General features: G+C 40.2%; 2 protein-coding genes across 3 annotated transcripts; both read left to right on the plus strand.

Moving 5' to 3' along the window:
• Window positions 1–4,036: 4,036 nt before the first annotated feature.
• On the plus strand, window positions 4,037–5,845 carry LOC124688134 (protein RADIALIS-like 3). Its single transcript, XM_047221847.1, has 2 exons — window positions 4,037–4,414; window positions 5,522–5,845. The coding sequence occupies exons 1-2, from the start codon at window positions 4,152–4,154 to the stop codon at window positions 5,544–5,546; spliced, it is 288 nt and encodes a 95-aa protein (XP_047077803.1). The 5' UTR covers window positions 4,037–4,151; the 3' UTR covers window positions 5,547–5,845.
• A 5,844-nt stretch (window positions 5,846–11,689) lies between these two features.
• On the plus strand, window positions 11,690–15,453 carry LOC124688135 (chromatin modification-related protein MEAF6). 2 transcript variants are annotated; one of them, XM_047221848.1, is made up of 6 exons: window positions 11,690–11,877; window positions 13,946–14,046; window positions 14,519–14,588; window positions 14,711–14,738; window positions 14,820–14,880; window positions 15,034–15,453. In XM_047221848.1, the coding sequence occupies exons 1-6, from the start codon at window positions 11,725–11,727 to the stop codon at window positions 15,128–15,130; spliced, it is 510 nt and encodes a 169-aa protein (XP_047077804.1). In that variant the 5' UTR covers window positions 11,690–11,724; the 3' UTR covers window positions 15,131–15,453. The 2 variants fall into 2 exon arrangements, with proteins under 2 accessions (XP_047077804.1, XP_047077805.1); XM_047221849.1 differs by having other exon boundaries at window positions 11,698–11,877; window positions 14,823–14,880.
• The last annotated feature ends 4,152 nt before the right edge of the window (window positions 15,454–19,605 follow it).

Consider the following 19,605-nt stretch of genomic DNA (forward strand, 5'->3'; position numbering starts at 1 on the left):
TTATCAAGGAATCATCCTTTAGCTCCTAGGCCACAGATCCGTTATCAGGTACCTTTTTCTGTGAGGTTCCCTACTTTTCAACAAGTTGACACCTATGTTTTAGAATCCAATCTTTAAGATGCTATGTTTGATGATTGTTTTATTCTTATGGCATCACCGTCAAAAAATTCCATGTTTGTGTGTAGTGAAATCATCTATTTTATTGCTTGATGAGTGCCAGAAGATTAGGAAATCAGCTTATACTCCCTCTACTGGGCCCTCCCAAATTGATCAGGTTCTCGTACAGTACTTTGCTCATAGTTGCAACTTGCAAATCCCAAATCACGGGAAATTATATTTCAATACAAATCCTACAGTATAGGGTTTTTTTTTTGTCACACAACCCACACAATGTTGGATTAACTGTCAGCGAACGATCAATTTTGGACAGTAAAATGCATCCTATATTTCTCAGCATAAGGAGTACCATTATTCTATGTCTAACTAAGATTGGTTTTGTCTAAAAAGAGCATGTGTTGGACCTCTATTTCTATCCGTAATCATTGCTATGATATAACGCCTTCATTTACGTCATTGTGGAATTTGGTGCGGTCAAGCATGAACTTTGACTGTTTTTTCTCCTCCATCACATGTCACGGCAGGTCGACAGGTATAGTGAATTGTTAATTCGTCGGTCAACATATGTTCCATTCAGATATAGATTCAAAGGCTGCCATAGTACGCTCCACCTTTCATACAAAGGGAAAATAATTGAAGCAAAGACATTCCTTTGAAGACTGAAAAAAGGTGTCCAGTGTTCCAGGAATACAGGTGAGTGTGACATTAGAAAGTTCAAACTGTTATTTTGGTTCAGTTTTGTTTAATACCAAAACTGAGTTTGTGAGAAGAGATGGTAGAGATGTGTATCCCACTTGAATGAGAATCCTAGCTACTAGCCTGGTGGGGGCCTTTTCTATCATTTCGAATCCACCTGTCCACACCTTACGATGACGAGTACTCGAACTAAATCACATAAGAGATCTGCATATGCACAAACACCATGGTGTTCGCTGATGTGACTTACGCAAAAAGGAACAGTGGTGTTCCGTACCTTAATGGGATAATCCACTTTTGAACTAGACCTTTTCATTCCTCACAAATCTCTTTTAGTAAAATCTTCAAATGTCTGCCAAGTCAACTGTGTGGATACTAGCCAAGATGAATGTGTTTCATATGAAACAAGTAATGAGGACCAAGATGGGACAAATGTACAAATGTCTGGCAAATATTTATTACTTGCTGAATGTAAAGTGCCTTTTGCGGCTTGCGGCATCTTTCTGCTATATTGCTCCAGTAAATAGCCAAACAGGAAAAATAAGAAGGAAAGAGAACAACAATGCTTCTACCAATCAGGCAATGAGTTAGTAGTTATTATGTATCATTGTAATAAAAATTGCTACTGCAACTTCATTTTATTCCTACTATCTCTATATTATTTGCTTAAGTTCAGTAGTAACTGCTAGCTGCAGGCTTTGTTCTGACCTTGTATGTCCAACACTACAGGAACTTTCTACCCAGTAAAGATTAGTCGTAGCAACTTGAGGCAAGCTTAAAGTCGGAAGCATCTTTTGAACTTCACTTTTCTGGTGCAAGTTTGATAACAAGCTCAAGACTGCTAGGTAACATAACTGTAATTGTCTACAAAACTGCAACTAAATGTTGGTGCTAAGCTTCACAGAATAATCAATGTTCATGTGAAAGTTTGTTAATAAATTCAGAGACAGAAGAACAGTTTAAACCTTTTTAGAAGTGGTGTATGTGCTTTATTCTAATTTTGGCAAGCTGTTGCATTAGAAATATCGTCATATACTGCCATTTGCTTCTTAATTCTTATAAACTAGGTTAGGAAAATGCTTGGGACTGCGTAAAATTTTCCTCTATATCATATTTGCTTGGGCATGACTCTCTTTTCTGCATGAAGATTTACGTTCAAACTTTTTCGCGAAAACGCAAAAAGTATTGTGTTTCTATATGTACAAGTCCAAGAGCGGACCAACACCACAGCCATACAACTCAACCTGAAAGCTAACTAGGGAGATTTATATTCAAACTTGTTATGAAATAAAAATGGAGATTACTTTGTGTTGTTTAAAATCATCAGAAGCATTCTATTATTCTTAATGTACCTACATGCAGTGCTCCTGCTGTCGTACATAGTATTCATTCTTTTAGCAAATGCGACTGTTAAGAATTTAGGGGGCGAGTTGTTAAATAAAATATTCTGTGGGAAGTTTGTGTAAAGTCAATCACATTTGCTATTAGGAGACCATTTACATGGTATTAACCTACTTAACGAATTTTCTAGTTTCTCACAACATCTACTGCGTCTGTTCACTAATGTAAGACCTTTTAGATATTTCAAAGTAGACTAGATACGGACCAAAATGAGTGAACTTGCACACTAAAACTCTTCTAGATGCATGCATTTACGAGAAAAGCTAAAAGGTCTTACATTAGTGGAGGGAGGGAGTACTAGATTTCAATTTTTAAACTGAGGCATAGGTTTAGCTCTTACAAGGAGCATAACTAATTTGCTATTCTATTATATACTAGAGAACTAGTAAACAGTGAACTGCTCTTACCTTAGGATGTTTGGATCCTTCTTTGGACAAGATATAGTTTTGTGTTTTTTCTCTGGAGGCCTACAGTAGTCCACATACCATCACAGATTAGTCCAGTAGAAATATGAAGAGTTAAGTGTTCCTATCCTGTTGGCCCTATAAGGGCACCTTTCCCTGTACTGCAGGAAGACCAAATGGGCATATATTTAGTGTGTTTAATCCATACTAATTTGGGGTGCCATCCTCATTAAATAATTCTAACGAAGATGCATAAACGAGAAATGAAGTTAAAAGTGAAGACTGGAGACTAGCCTGCCACATATGGTTTGCACAAGAGAATCTGCAATCCTTTGTCCTTCTGAGTGTGAGAACGTGTGGTGGTAAGACCTCCAGGGGTGGGGCTGCCAACCAGGGCTTGAACCCTGGTTCTCACAAAAAAAGGCCCCTCTCTGAGTTTGTTCCCCGTGCGTGTCACCAATTGCGCTGCCGTAGTGGCGGAGCAGGCGGTCGGGTCCTTTCATTGACCTAAAAAGCAATGACTCCAGGTTTTTGTCCCAAGGATCGAGTTCCATTTTTTTTTGTCCTTTTGAGTATTAATGTTCTAATACTACCAAAATGAGTATGATACTGAACATGCATGCATAGATACATATTTGAAGATCCTTGTTTCAGAGGGGAAGTTGTCAACACATTCTTTAGTCACTAGCTTCGCGTTGTACTTGCTTTATTCAAGGCTTCTGTTCCAAAAATTCTCTGCTACACAAAATCATTGGTATAAGTGATGGTGCAAGTTGTATGTAGTTTGTACAGCCAATCTTTTTTTTTTGCAAGGAGTTTGTACAGCCAATCAACTGACTGCAAATGAGTATGGGACAACACCTTTATGCGGAACATTTTGCAAGTTGATAATATCGACAGGATGTTGTATGCTTTTATCCTGGTGGTTACAAAGCACAAATGGCCATGTAGGGATTATCTTACCACTTGTGCATTGTAGTATTTTAGGTATAACTAGTTATGGTTTGTATCCACTCTAGGCCTCCTGGCCACTAGCTTTGCCTGCTAAACCTTCCTCCTGCTTACCATTTTGCTTCTCTGTAGCGCTCTGCAGTAGGCTTGCTCTTTTTTGTTAGTTTCATTTTATTTGGTTTTTAGTCTAGGTTGCTCTGTAGTTTTGTTTTAGTTTACTTTTGTTGGTCTTGTAATTTTTTGCGTCTTCAAGGAAAAGTTATGGTAAGTACCAGCACCCTTAAAGCATGGTTTGAACAACATAAAGAAACAAAATAAATGATCTCTATTAAGATTGTGGGACGAAATGAAATGAAAAGGGTAGTCTCCCAGCAAATCTGAGTGGTTGCAATTCCTCCCTCATGTGTAGGCTTGTCAACCAATTGTTGGCATCCCCTTCTGTATAAATAGCACAGCTCGCTCACCCTTTGTTCCACAGAAACACGAGCTGACATTAGTAGCCTTACTAGTCCCCTGGCCTTTGTTGAAAGATTTCTCCTTGCTGGGGAGACAGTTAAAGGGCAGTAGAAAAAAGGAGAGAGAATGAGTTCATCTTGGACAAAAGAACAGAACAAGCTCTTTGAGAGGGCACTGGCAACGTATGACGAGCACACGCCAGACCGCTGGCAGAATGTGGCACGAGCAGTCGGTGATGGGAAGACAGTTGAGGAAGTGAAGAGGCACTATGTAAAGTTGCTTAAGGACCTGCAGCGCATTCACGGAGGCAGTCAAGGATCTCACTACAGCACATCCGGCGCTAGCAGTAGCAACATCAACTCTTCAGGTGGTGCCAATGAGGACCACAGGTAATTAAGAACCCCCTTACTCTCTCGATGGCTGTTCTATATATGCATAATCTCATTGCCCATCTTATTCATATATGCTGCTATGCACAACTAGTCTTGGGTGTATGTTCAAGAACTGTTTTGTTTTTGCTGGATGTACTCACTTGATTTTGAAGCGCTTGATCATCTGGATGATTTCATACTTTCCACACCTAGTTTGCGGCATGCCTGGCCTTGATTATCTGTATCATGTGTTATATAAAATGTAAATAATCAATTGTCCATGGGTTTTGCTGGAATAGACTTATGTCTTGAATAACTAATTTGATTAGTTTGCTATTTACATTTTTCTCAAATTACGGAGTTTGACAAACTCTGCAGATGGCCTTTTTCGGAACTTATCTATGTTTCTGCTCCCGTGTTCCATTTCCATCTCGCGGTAAATTAAGTCTGTTTTAGCACGTGAGCCTTGAGTACTCCAAGTTCCAACTAGTGATACACTTTTGTGCTCTTCTTATTTTATGCTCTCTGTTGACTGTGATTACATTTTGAAGAGACAGTTAAAATCTCATTTGCCTGTCAACAACGTGCAACTTCAACTAAATGGAAGATACCCCAGAAATAAACAGCATGCTAGAATTTCAAACTCCTAGATAGTTATTGATCTCTGGACATTACCTGATCAAATAACTACTTGTAGAAGAACAGATAAGCCCATTCCACGCTGGGCATTGAAGTGGGTCAATCTAGTTTTTAGTCTGAAAAACCTTTAGCGCTAGTATGTTTATGTTGCTGATGCGCGGTGTGGATCCAAAAAATTAGCACTAGAATCATGTGCTTGTGAGAGAAATGGGCAGGATTAGGACACCAGTTAAGGTGTTCTTTTTCTGAAGTTGCCCTCCGCGTTCCAACCCAAAGCAAGGAACGCCCAGTGCCTACACTCCGAGTGGTAACCAACCATGCATATTTTCCTAAAGTTTGCAAAGGCAAATCATTACAGACCCCACCACCTTAAAGTTATTTGGCTTTATGATGAATAAATCACTCTCAGAACAGTGTACATTTTGTTCATCCCCTTTTCATTTATTCCAACGAATAACAATGTCATGTTGTGGTTTCTTGTTCCAGGAGAATGTACCTGAACCCACAGTGAACGTGATCTTAGGGGAGCTGCTAATCCAGAGTCTAAAGAAAGCAGCATGCCTTCCAGCAAAACCAAAACATAACCGAGTCTCACTAAAGATGTTACAGTCGCTATATTATTGAGCTTATGTGCTCTTGTATTTTGTGTGGGTACGTGCGCGCGCGTGCACATGTCATCAGTATTGTAGTGATCTTGAGTGGTTACTAGTCGAGATCTCGTTTGATATACTTATATATCTGATGTGGGCATCGCTACCTGATGAAAAATACGCTGTTTGTCTACATGATTGAAACATATTTCGCTGTTTATCTCTTTGCTGAGTCGCATGATATACAGTCTTACGATAATGAACATGAGGCATCTTGGACAGGTGACCAAGCATGGACTGTGCAGGGTGGTCCATTGAAAGCATTTGCAAAGATGCACACGATCCTGCACTAACTAGGAGCTATCCAAAGTGAATGCCATGTCACTGTTGATCAGGTAGAGAGCTTTGCCAAGTAGCCCAGCGGCCACTGCGCTACGGCAAACGATGATCAGGAGTCGTAGCAGCAAAGGAAGGAAACTATGTGTGATCGTGTGACCATATCCGCAAGCACAGGTTTTGGCGGGTGATCGGGCTCCACATTTATTCTAACTAGAGTGTGGCTTAAGCCTGCCGACTGTAGACAGTGGTGTTAGCAATAGCTGAACGGACGGGCCTGCCTGCCTAAAATCTGAATCGGAAGTAGATCTTGGTGTACACAGTCCACACTCATTGCGTCGTCCATGATTGACGAGGAATAGTAGATGCTATCTAGAGAGAGTGATCGCTGTTATCACGGAAAATTCTAGAGACCTGATGCAAAAGTACCACGTAAATAAAAGAGTGCACTACTTACCATGGTGGTGCCAGAATAAGATGACGACTGTGGGCGGATTTGGGGGGTGTGGTTCACCTGGTGTGGTTGCTAGGGACCTCCGGTGTGGCGAATTGTGGCAAGCAAGCTCAAGTTGACCATGGCGGTGCCTCCATGGTCAACAGTATAGGTCTGTTTATTTGGGGAATTTTCTGATGTTGCTAAAGGTGTTTCAAAATCCTACATGTGTGCATCGTTTTGTTGTGCAAGCAAGGGTAAAATGCTATATTGATTTATATGGGTATGTTACAAAAGGATGTTCTCCAACATTACAAACTAGTTTTTGTGATGTTGCGTATGCCAGACACATTTGTTCAATGTGTTATCATTTTTGTTGCAGAAAATGATATGCTTTTCCAACATTTTTGTTCCGCTCAATGGGAATATGTTGCCCCGATTTTCACGACTTCACTGACAGATGGAAAAATGTTGCAAACAATGGGGCATATATAGAAAACAATGTTACGTGCAGGGAGTTTTGTTGCGATGATCGGATGTGCAAGATTTTCCCACTTAAGTGGACCGAACGGCTCCAGTGGTGGCTGATATTTCCCCCATTTATGCCAGCAACTCCGTGCGCTGGCCAAAAATGCATTTTAGCTCATCATTCTTATATTTTCATGTTGATACACATATTTTATTAATTTCTTTTTGCTAGAGTGAACATAATTTGTTCACAAGAATTTCATGACACATAGTTCATTCTATTATCAATGTGCAACCTTTTTAGTTTTTTGTTGAATTATCCACACTTACTATTTGATTCCTTTTGAAAATAAATAGAGCACATAGACCTGATGCACAAAATCCTTGATCTGTATGAATCTTGCAAAAAAAGTTCGAATGAAAACGTTCTACAAAATCAAGATGTGGCCCTACTTTTCTTTAGCTAGGCAACTTTTGGCATCATTATGCACGTAGGAGGGTTGCTCCATAGGCTTCCATGCTGGCAAACATGCGGACTCCTTGCGCTGGCCAAAAATGCATTTTAGCTCAACATTCTTATATTTTCATGTCAAATACACATATTGTGTTAATTTCTTTTTGCCAATCGTCAACATAGTTTGTTCACAAGAATGTCATGACACATAGTTCATTCTATTATCTACGTGCAACCTTTTTAGTTTTTTGTTGAATTATCCACACTTACTATTTGATTCCTTTTGAAAATAAATAGAGCACATATACCTGATGCATAAAATCCTTGATCTGTATGAATCTTGCAAAAAAAAGTTCAAATGAAAACGTTCTACAAAACCAAGATGTGGCCCTACTTTTCTCTTTAGCTAGGCAACTTTTGGCATCATTAGGCACGTAGGAGGGTTGGTCCATAGACTGCCATGCTGGCAAACATGCGGACTCCTTGCGCTGGCCAAAAATGCATTTTAGCTCATCATTCTTATATTTTCATGTCAAATACACATATTGTGTTAATTTCTTTTTGCCAATCGTCAACACAGTTTGTTCACAAGAATGTCATGACACATAGTTCATTCTATTATCTACGTGCAACCTTTTTAGTTTTTTGTTGAATTCTCCATGCTTACTATTTGATTCCTTTTTCAATATAAATAGAGCACATATACCTGATGCATAAAATCCTTGATTTATATGGATCTTGCAAAAAAAAAGTTCAAATGAAAACGTTCTACAAAACCAAGATGTAGCTCTACTTTTCTCTTTAGCTAGGCAACTTTTGGCATCATTAGGCACGTAGGAGGGTTGGTCCATAGGCTGCCATGCTGGCAAACATGGTGATGGCCCCGGGTCCAAAATAAGGAGGTCAAAAATTCTAAATTGTATGAGCACTACTAGAAAAAAGCCTTATTAGTGGCGCGCCACTTTTGGTGCGCTACTGCTAAGTGTTAGTAGTGGCACACCATGTGGTGCGCCATTATTACCTGGCTTAGCCATGTAGTGCGTCACTGCTAGCTGCCTGGTGCGTCATTGCTAAAAACATGAGGTGTGCCACTAGTAAAAAAGTAGGTGTGTCACTGCTAAAATTTGAAATCTGGATCTAGCACATTTTTTTAGAATTTTTTTGCTAGTTATTTTTTCTCGTCTTTGTTGTCCTAATTATTTGTTCCGTTCATGTTCATGCTCACAGCCTAGCTGTCGGTGAGGATGGAGGAGAGAGGGAGGAGAGGTGATGATGTAGGAAGAAGGAGGAGAGGAGGGTTCATGGAGAGGAGGGAGGAGAGGACGGTTCATGGAGAGGAGGGGGAAATGAGGAGGGAGGAGAGGAGGGTTCATGGAGAGGAGGGAGAAGAGGATGCAGGAGGAAGGCCGAAGGTAGGATGGAGGCTGGAGGGAGGGTTGCCGGAGAGGAGGAATGAGGAGTGGATGGAGGAGTAGAAGGAAGGAGGAAGGAGATGAGGTGGAGGAGGAGAATAAAATGTGTGGAGGAGGGAGTAGGAGGTGGATAAGAAGTTGGTGGGGGATGGGAGGGGGGGGGGGGTAAGTGGTGGCCGGTAAATTTTGAATTTCAAAGGAGGGAACACTAGCAGTGGTGCAACATGAGCTGGTGCGCCATTGCTATATTTTTTTTTGCTTTTGAAAATTTTGCCCGAAATCTAAAACCTGAAAAATGTCTTGTTTCCTTTTCGATTTTGGGGAATCAAAAATTTCACTAAATGACCGAAGGTGGTTGAAATCGGATGTAAAATTTTGTGATACATTTTCATATAAAAAACATTTTCATCGGAGGTCGTATGCAACCAGAAAAGCCGTTTTACCGATACATGACACAATTTTGCAAAAAAAAAAAACAAAGTTCATGGTGCGCCACCGCTAAGTGCTGCCCAACATTCCCACACAACCCCTAGACATACCAATGGCACACCATGTGCAGGTGCGTCACTGAGCCATTGGTATGTCTAGGGGTGGGTCAAACTTAGTAGTGGCACACTGGATGAGTAGTGTGCCATTGCTAATTGTGATAGCTATGGCGTACTTATTTACAAGTGCACCACTACTATATAGCATGGTGCGCCACTATTAGTGATCTCACCGCTAACCCTTTTTCTAATAGTGCAGCAACCACTATTCTTCTATGCTTTAGGTCCAAATAAATATTAAATAAAAAAATTAAAACATTTTGCGTGACCAAGTTTACTTTACCGACCAATAGCATATATCACTTATGAACAAACCAATGTTGCCAATGATGGTTAGTTTAGTTAGGATGCTAGTCTCTCTCCTATAAACGCCTGGCATGCTATACTAAAATATATGCTAAATGGATTCCATGATTGAATTCATACATAATCTTTATTTGGGAAAGCAAAAAAAAAAAAAAAAACGCTTGTATACACCCGATGAAACCAAGTGTCAATATGATCATACAAAATAATCTGGTTCTATATATACAAAAGTATAATATGCAACAACTTTATGTTCATGAGTGCTACTGCAAGTGGTGTTATTTAAATACAAAGTGCTGGGTATGTACATGTTGTAAATTTAATATGAATCCAACATGAGATAAACATTTGTTGATGCTTCAATTTATACTCTAGAAGCTTCCATGTTATTATACTTAATTAGCTAACAATACATTAGAACCATTGCTAATGTATTTGTTTGAGTGTAAGGTTTAGAGATCTTTGTCAAGATATTTAAGGATATTAAATATACACACGAACACACATACATACAGAAAATACATATGTTTTTACTATGTAAATAATGCAATTGTATAAAAATCATGAAGAACTTTTATTGTAGCAGAAAATTTAAATTTGGCACAAGCTGGCTTTTGAGTGGTATGCATCACAATTGTACAAAGGACATTGTAAGAAATGTTTGGAATCATTGTTATGTGGTTGATCGATTATGGCATCGAAGTTATAGAAAATTATACACATTAAGACTATAGTTGGACAAACATAAGTTTAAATTAAGTATAACAATTTAGTATAAAATGTGTTTATTTAATTTGTTCCGTGTCCAAAATTACCTTGGATTATCCCCACTCGCTACCATAGTTTGTGTATGCAGCTCTGTATGATTTTGTATACCATTTAGATGACGTTGTAATTGTCACTGACATTCCTTGTATATCGGAAAGTCCATGTATTCTTACTAAACTCTTACTAAAGTGTTGAAAATGCAAAATATAAACACAATGTAAAAACAAAGCATGAATATGCACCTACTAGGGAAATCCATTGGCTCCACTTACTCATCAGATAGTGGTAGCTAGATAGCATCTTTCTGTGATTGGAGGTAATTTTGTGTCGCCTCGCTCATGAGTTCCCTGTTCTCATTAGCATTAGTTTGCTTAGCTTGGCACTTACATTAGTTCCGTATTCGCTTGTGGATTTATTACACATTAAATTTTCTTATGAAAATCATTGGATGAAGAATGACTGATGCATAGTTTAGTTGAATATTTATCTTGATTGGTTAAGTTGGCATGCTTTTTCTATTTCCATTTAAACAGTTTATACTTTTTTTTTATGTTTTATGGTGGTTTGTTAGTCAAGACAACGAGCAACCCAAAAAAAAACTCATTCATTCTATGAAAGTATCTTTTTTATTTGAACATAGTTTCCTTTTCTTATTATTAATTTCAGCCACCAGCTGACATGAAGTGGGGTGGGAGATGGAATAGTTTCACCCCAACCATTTTTCTTGAGAGTTGGAAATCCACGAGTGTTAGGAGAGTAGCATACTTTGCAAATAGAGCAGTCCATTTGCAATAATTTTCATGCTAGACATTCTCTGGAGAGTTGAAAATTCCCGAGTCTTGGTAATTTAGTTCTAAATATCGCAACTTAAATGTTCTTGTTTGTCTGCTGGTTTGTACATATGAGTGAAGCATGAATCACTGATTTTAGTATTTAGTTTGCATTGGAATATATATACTACCTTTCTTTGCCAAAATATAGTGCATATAATTTATGTAATGTTTGACCAAGTAACATCTAGAATAAAATATCAATATCAATCATATTTATTATGATGTATATTTTCGGATATCATAGATAAAGATAATTTTCTCAATAAAATTGGTTAAAGTTGTCGATTGACTTTTTAAAAGACATATATGCACCATGTTACGGCAAGGAAGGGTTATCATTTTCTTACTTTTCCCAAAAGATACTTTTTTTCTTCGCAGGAAAATCGATGATTTCGGGTTTGGCGAAATTGTGAAACCTACGTTAGGAAATAAAAAAGGGACCCGTAGACAGATTGCGGATCGTCGGTGAAAGAAAAAACTGCGAGCCGAAACCGAGAGCCCCCAAAACACCAAAACACAGCATCGAGCCCTAGAAACGCGAACCATGGACTCAGGGGGCGGAGGAGGGGGAGCGAAGGCCGCGTCGGGCTCCGCGCCGTCGGCGGCGGCGGCGGCCCCGAATCCCACGGCGATGCTCTCGGCTCTGATGAGCAAGCGCGCCAAGCTCCAGGAGGAGGTCCGCTCCATCGAGCGCCAGGTTAGGTCTCCTCCAGCCCCCGTCTCTCTTGGCAGGCCTCCTCTGTTTCTTCTTAGAACTCGTATATCCCTATGTTTCTTTCGAATTGACATGGGGGACTTTCAGTTGCTTAGGTTTCGAACTCCGTTCCATGAAACATTGCTAATCTATACAGTCTGGTCTGAAACTTCGGATGGACTGTAGAATTAGAGCCACAGATATTGGCGACACCAGGAACAATACAAATCTGAACGATATATAGACTTCTGAATCAACACATGGACCTCGAAATGTTATTCCGTGCGGTGGATAGTGAGCTCAATTTAGGAAATGCTCTGCTGTATCAAACTGAACTCAGTGAGAATTAAATTTGGGATGCAGGGAGTGACAACAAATCTGCCGGGTTGGTCTTTTGTGGGGAAAAAGTTATCGATTACTTTATTTGATCAAATTGCGTGGTGTGCTTGCCGTGTGAACACTGATTGCTATAAAAGGTCGATTTTGTGAAACACTTGATGCTCAAAATAACTAGTCAAACAATTTTCGCATTTTTACCTGTCAAGCCTCAGCTTTGCAGTTAATCTCTGTTTCTGCAAGAAATAAACACATCGAGTTTATGAGGTAGTGCATCCACTTATACTAGAGCCATAAGAACATCTTGTGCTGTATTTTATTTCTAGTAGATTCGTTGTAGAGGCTTCTTAAAGTTCCAATAGTACCAACAATTGTCTGACCTTATATTCCAAATGCTAAAGCTCGTGATTTCATCCAAAATTATAAAACATGACCCTTGATGGAAGAAACCCGAAGGCATTGCTTTTTTTAGGTTGAGGAAAGGCCCCCGAATGCCCGATCCACCCACCGCGGCGGCATAGTCCGTGACCTGACACGTATGGGGAACAAACTCAGCAAAGCATCCTTTTTTTTTTTGGTAAGAACCAGGGTTTGAGCCTGGTTGGCAACCCCACAACTGGGGGTCTTGCCACCATGCTATCATCCAAGATTATTGAACCATCAGACACATTTGATCAAATAGAATGGAAAGCTGAGTTTTATAATTTTGGATACAATCACAAGATATAGCATTTGGAATATAAGGCCAGACCATTTTTTGGTACTATGGAACTTTAAGAAGCCTCAAGAGCAAATATACAAGAATACAGGACAAGAAGTTCTTATGGCTATAGTACAAGTGGATGCACTACCTCATAATTTTCGCAATTTTAACTATCAAGCCTCAGCTTTGCAGTTAATCTCTGTTTCTGCAAGAAATAAACATGGGGAAAGTCCCCCGAACGCTGGATCCACCCACTGTGGCAGCTCTGTTGGCAACCTGACACGCATGGGGAACCAAACTCAGCAAGGGGCATATTTTTTTTTTTGTGAGAACCAGGGTTTGAGCCTTATTGGCAACCCCTAACTGGGGTCTTACCACCATGCTATCATCCAAAATTATTGAACCTTCAGAAACAATTGATCAAGTAGAATGGAAAGTGTTTCTAAACAGGAGAAGAGAGCAATGTGTATTGGTTTTATTTCAATTCTTTCAATACAGCTTAGAGATAAGGATGCAAGTGTCACGCGCCAAAAAGCCGCTAAGCGGCCCTTGCAGTTCATTTTGTGCCGATGGCATCAAAAAGGAAATATACTTGATTTTCCCCAAAAAACGCACGGAGCGGGTTGTGGCGGCCCGCCGCTTGCATCACAGAGCAGTGTAATACTAACCGTGGTACGGTATTCGTTGTCTTGCTAGACAGCGCCAAGTCTCACTCTCTCTCTCTCTCTCTCTCTCTCTCTCTCTCTCTCTCTCTCTCTCTCTCTCTCTCTCTGATTTTCAAGCAACTCTATGTAGCTGACTGCTGACTCGACCCAGCAGCTTCAGGCCATGTTGGAAATTTGGAATACTTGTAACATATTTATTTTATTGTGCCCTGTTTTCCTTTATAACACTAGTAAAGCTGAATGCCCATCTATTGGACCTGGGCATGTTTATGGAAACATAGAACTCAAAATTCCTTACTATTCATGCATGTCTTATAAATTATTGCTGACAACTATAGCTCATGTTAATGTATCTACATCCAACCAGGTTTATGATATGGAGACCACCTACCTACAAGAGTCTAATCAATTTGGAAGCGTGCTGAAGGGTTTTGAATCATTCTTGTCATCGTCAAAAAACACTTCTAAGTAAGCAAGCTTTCCTTTATTTAGGTTTTTTAATAAACTGATGAACTGATGGGGGCCTTCTCTCTCTTTCTCTCTCTAGCTCATAGCTCATGTGTGGAGAACCTTGTTTATTTATCCTTTTCTGTTATAACCGTCTTTGATTATCATTTATATTTATGAGAACTCAGCTCTCAGATTTTGTTTGAAGTCTGTTTTATTACTACCATGAGCTATATGGATTGGATTATGGGGTCTGACGTGTATTTGTACGCCACTGATCATACATATAAAATAATTTATAGTTCTTTCTAGAATCAATTTTGCTAGATATACACTAGGAGATGAACAACCCTGAAGAATAATTATGCCAATATAGGACTGGTTGGGTGCCAATTATGGACAATCATTGTGTATTTATCATCATTTTTTTCAAGCAATTCAACTCTAGATCTCACATCGAATGCTCATGATGGTTCTGCCTGACACATTTCAGCCTGAAGCGGTCCAGGAAGTTTCAGCCTGATGAGCGGCTATTCTCTCTGTCATCAGTTACCTCTCCAGCGGTATGAGTAATAGTGACTGAAAAGCACCTGCCTTCCTACTTATTAGTTCATTTCCATTTTTAATTATTTCAGATTGTGGAATTTACTAATGTTTAACGTGATTCTTCCATAAACATTTCCAGGTTGAGGAACAACTAGCTGCACGAGAAGGTAAGCTTTTATTTGTTCTTTTCGGTTGAAACCAGCAACAGCTAATAAATTAAATTGAACTCAATACTCGTGCCACCCTAGCAGATGGAAGAGAGTATGGAACAGGTCGTTCGAAGGGCGCAAGCACTCCTGCTAATGGCCAGTAAGTTTTTCGGATAGCCCTTGATTAAATCTGGTATCTTCGCAGTGAAGGAAGTTTACCTTGAGCTTTTGTGTAAAGATTAGAGTGCGTGGTGCAATAGACAGATCGTTTAGCAGGTTTGTCTGTTTCTGAATACTCGTGTATTTTTGGCAGAGGGAAACCAAAGAAGGGAGGGCGTCCTGGAGGGAGAGATGGCAAGAGAATACGCCCATCTAACGATCCGGACATGGATGACGAAGATGACTACTAACCCTCGCATGTTTCAGCCAACTTTTAACTTTGTGTTTGCGTCTAGTTTCGTATGATTCTTCTTTATGTATTGTCTTTAGCCTGTTATATCTTGCAAACCCAAATGGTGAGTAGCCTAATGTGTTGGGTTCCCAGCTCATCTGCTCGCTTGAGCTTTGCGTCTTCTCCTCCCTTTCTTTGTATTTGTTTTGTGTTCTGTAACATAAGGTGTCAGTAAGTTAATTAGACGGTAACAAGTTTTGTGGACATAATTCTATTGTTTGAAAGTGACTTTTATAAGTTCTAGTTCGCTGGGCGAGCTGACCCTGGTTCTCCCTGACGCCATCCCCAGTCTGGATCATGTTGATGATGAATTTCAGCGTGTAAAATAATGTGGAAGACATTTTTTCTCTACGTGTTAAAGGTTCTCATATACTTCTCCACATCCAATTCATGTTATCAAATTGCAGTGTAAGCTCCAAAAACAGATAGCTATGAGCAATCAATCCCATCACATTCTCCAGCCTTATTTTTTTTGAGCTAATTTGCCAGACGTGCTAATACTTTGTGGGCCAGAACACAAGAGGCCCGATATGACGGATCATAGGCCGAACATGCAAATACTATGTGGGCCGATAATCTAGCTTGGAAAGGAAGAAAGAAGTAACCGGAAAACTCTGCTTCGTCCTATAATTTCTCTCCAGCCGACGCTTCGCCAAAACCTCCCAGAGAAACCAACGCCTTCCCCGCCACCATGCTACGCCTACGCTGGCCGTCAAAGGCGGCGGCCGCTGTCGCAGCAGCAGCGGCGTCGATCGCCGGTGTCGCTTATGCCTATACCAATGGCGGCTTCTCCTTCCACCGCCAGCCCGCGGCTCGTCCTTCTACGCCCGGCCCGTCACCGGGAAACAATGAGTTCAACCCTGAATTCCTGGAGCGCGTGGAGGGGCTGGCGATGCCATGTACAGCCTGCCTCGAGCATTCTCGAACACACGACGACCAAATAAAAGCTGACTATCCCAACAAATTTCCTTCGGCAGTGCCGCGTACCTGATGCATTTTGAAGTTTTGTGACAGGGTTCATCCACTATCCCCGCCCGCACCAAATACATCCCCTAAAAAACTAGGTCTAAGAAAAATCAAAGCAACATGATCTCGCCCTGTAGAGACGCGTCGCTGCTTCCATGCCTGCCGCCTGACCTTCCGGAGTTGCGCCGCCGCCTCCATGCCCGCACCCGCCTGCCCGTCACCGCTGCACCGTCGGCTCCACGTCCACACACGCTTTCCTTGTGGCCCTATGCCACAACCTCCATGCCCGCAACTGCCTGCTCGCATCCGCTTCGACGGCGCCGCCGCCATCCTCCTGGCCGATGAGGCCATCCACGAGCTCCTCTCGGCCGCAAGGTCGACGATACCATCTGAGTTCCCAGGTATCCAGCCCTACGCCGCCACCTCTGATCCCCTCCTCCTCTTTTTCCGCTCCACGCATCAACAGTGTCGCCCTTCTCCTTGCGCCTATAGCACACTGCCCCTCCTTCGAGAGATCCGGGTGTGGATGAACGCGGTATCCCTTTTTTGCTACCCAGCCACCACGGAGACGGAACCGACATTGGTGGCATGCCCTCCTTAGGTTGAACAGCGGATATGATGGCTGGAGGAATCGTCGGAGGGCGGCGTAAGAGAAGCCAGGAGGGGAGGGGAAGTGCGTGCATGTCTTCTGCACGCACCATCTTGCCCTACCTGATGGTGTTGGATGGCTGGTCGCCCGGTCGGATGAGGGATGCCGGATGCTGGCTGATGTCAAGCGGCTCATTGTCTCAGGTGTGCGTGTTAACCTTACCTAGCCATAGATATGTTACTTGATTTTTTGTGGTTCAGAGGCTCAGAAGATGTACGCTCAAGTTAAACGCTCAAATGTGAAGTTGCAAGTACATGCTTTATGAACTGATGAAGCAAAGATATGTATGCACATTGTTTGAGTCATCGCTAACAGAAGAAGAAAAAAGGCTAATCTAGGCAAAGAGTTGTATTGGATCCGAGGCAAAGGTAATGTCATTTTTAATGTGGAACAATTCCACTGTCATTTCTTCTCCTTGCCAAATTGTACTACCTAGATAGCACCCATGTCAAACTAGCTACATGTCCTTCTCCTTCACATACAACACGTGTAGTCAAGTGAGTAAAACAACTATTTTGATCAATCTCCTATTTTTGGTTGTAGGTTTACTAAAGAAGAAGCAATTAGACAGACAAGGGCCCCAAGCGAGTACCTTTGATCCTTGGGGTTCATTGAATCTTTCCTTCACAGGTTGTTTCTTTTTTTTAATGGCAAAGTTGTGCAAATATGAGGCTATTATTTGACTATAGAGTGGATGGGGATATTTCAACCTGGATCATATAAGTAAACTTAATGACAAGGCAAATTCATGTTCATGGGTCTATGCAGTATGGATCTTTCAACTAGCTCATATCAGTTACTCTGTGCATCTCTATTGGCCACATTGAATAAAGAAAGAAAATAACAGGAGTTCTAGCCATGTTTCAGCACAGAAACAATGACGTCAGGTATCATGTTCCTTTCATCTTCATAATATTTTCCAGTTTATTTCTGCAAATCAGTCTGTACAGGTTCAGACTAGAGATACAATTTGATTCAAACTAATGAAACATACCATAGCTCATGATTGTAAAACATAGCAGATTTTAGAGCTGCTGAGGAAGAAAAGTTTATATTGTAGGTACCTCTGACTTGTTAAATGATTCACTGTCAAAATTGTTGTTAGATGTTAACGACTTAAGGCATTCTTTATTTATGCATATTAATATAACCTCTGATCGTCTTAGGCTGTTTTGACATGGGTGAAAGGGGGATGATCAAAATGAACTTTAGCAACTATGTTTACATCTTGGGAGAATTCTGTGGCCAGGACGGTGGCATCTTGAAATTGTGGTTGTAGTTCTTGATAATCGTTAGTTGGGTTTTCTTCAAGGAAACAAATGTCATTAGATTGTTTAGTAGTTCAAAAATTGCAATGTCGGGACACTACTACGCTAGCTTGTTCAGTTTTTTAGCACTTTTTGTTAAAGATTTTGAAATCGAGAACCGACAATATAGTTGATGTAAAATGGTGAGTGAGCATTTTTATTTAAAAGAAGTTATGGAAACATATTTTTCTGAATATAATGAAGTGCAGATTGTACTGCAAAAAAATCAGGTTCCAGGCATGTTCATTATCCCTTAGAATATTTTTTTTTTGTTTTAGCCCTCATGGGCTGCTATATTGGATTCAAACTTACTATGTGATCAATACAGGATTGGGGTTCATGTGTCTCTGGACTTAATATTCTAATACATGCTAATGTTCCCATCTGTACTCTCGTTTTCATGTCCTCATGTGGATGAATAACTTATGATTTCAAGCTGTCAGGTGAGCAGCGCAGATTTCAGAGCTAGGTAATGTATAATTGCCAGTTTATTTTCTATTATGGAGGCGAACAATATACTATTATCTGCTCTATAATATACTCATTGTTCATTTTCTCTAGAGGATCTGATGTTTCTAGCAATGACACTTCATTCTGCAATACTTATATGCCATCTGACATGAGTGATTTTGGGGACTATTACTATTTGTGCTATAGAATTTTGGTTTGCAAAACTTTCATGTTCGTATTTCTTAACATCAGATCATAAGATGTTATTCATCATTTGGTAATGTCTTCACACTGTAAATTGTTGAGATTTATTTTCGTCGTACTCTTTTATATAATACTACCTTGTTAAACCAAATCCATGGAAGAAACTTTAGTGAGGATAGTTAGCTTTCACCACTGAAAATTGGTGCTTCATTGCTTACTTGCGGGTTTTGCAGGTTCTTTTCTTTAGAGTTTTTTAACTTTTTTTGCAGGAGAGTAGCAAGGCAATATACTACAGATTGGTCACAAGTTGAGGATATAGCATGCAAAGTTTTGGCCAATATACTACAAAATTTATTATGTGTAAATGCTTTCAGAATCGAATTATATTTAGATGATTTATTACTTGGTTTTACTCTTATTTGATATATTTAAGTGAAGACAGCTGGTATTAGCTTGTGGACCTTAGTCCTTACATATGGTGTCGAGCTAACTACATCTTAGGTTCATCATTTTTCGAAGTTCTTTTGTTTTGTGTTTTAGCAAAATAGCATATCATTTCCGCTCTTACAGATGAATTCTCACAGCGAACATGAATTGTTGTTGTCGGATCAAGTTTATTTGACATGCTTTGTCTTCAAAGGGTAAATATATTACAAATGTTTCTGTAAGTTTTAATAATACTTTTGCATGCACACCCAGTTTATAGGATTAAGCACAACATAGTTGAATCGGATGCCGTGCTTTCTTCCCTTTCACCTGCCTCTCAATTCTATTCATCTATCGATTATGTGTACATCTTTTGTAACATCTTGAATTACTTCTGAGAAGATTAACGTTTAGAGCTTGCACATGGCAAGT

The sequence above is a fragment of the Lolium rigidum genome, chromosome 2 (genome assembly GCF_022539505.1).
Source record: "Lolium rigidum isolate FL_2022 chromosome 2, APGP_CSIRO_Lrig_0.1, whole genome shotgun sequence".
Classification (NCBI taxonomy): Eukaryota; Viridiplantae; Streptophyta; class Magnoliopsida; order Poales; family Poaceae; genus Lolium; species Lolium rigidum.

Excerpts from the sequence above, each read along its gene's own strand:
- LOC124688134 (XM_047221847.1), top strand. The coding sequence starts at position 4,152 with ATGAGTTCATCTTGGACAAAAGAACAGAACAAGCTCTTTGAGAGGGCA. Across the intron at positions 4,415-5,521 it reads GGTGCCAATGAGGACCACAG|GAGAATGTACCTGAACCCAC; the intron begins GTAATTAAGAAC and ends TTCTTGTTCCAG.
- LOC124688135 (XM_047221848.1), top strand. The coding sequence starts at position 11,725 with ATGGACTCAGGGGGCGGAGGAGGGGGAGCGAAGGCCGCGTCGGGCTCC. Across the intron at positions 11,878-13,945 it reads TCCGCTCCATCGAGCGCCAG|GTTTATGATATGGAGACCAC; the intron begins GTTAGGTCTCCT and ends ACATCCAACCAG. Across the intron at positions 14,881-15,033 it reads AGCACTCCTGCTAATGGCCA|AGGGAAACCAAAGAAGGGAG; the intron begins GTAAGTTTTTCG and ends TATTTTTGGCAG.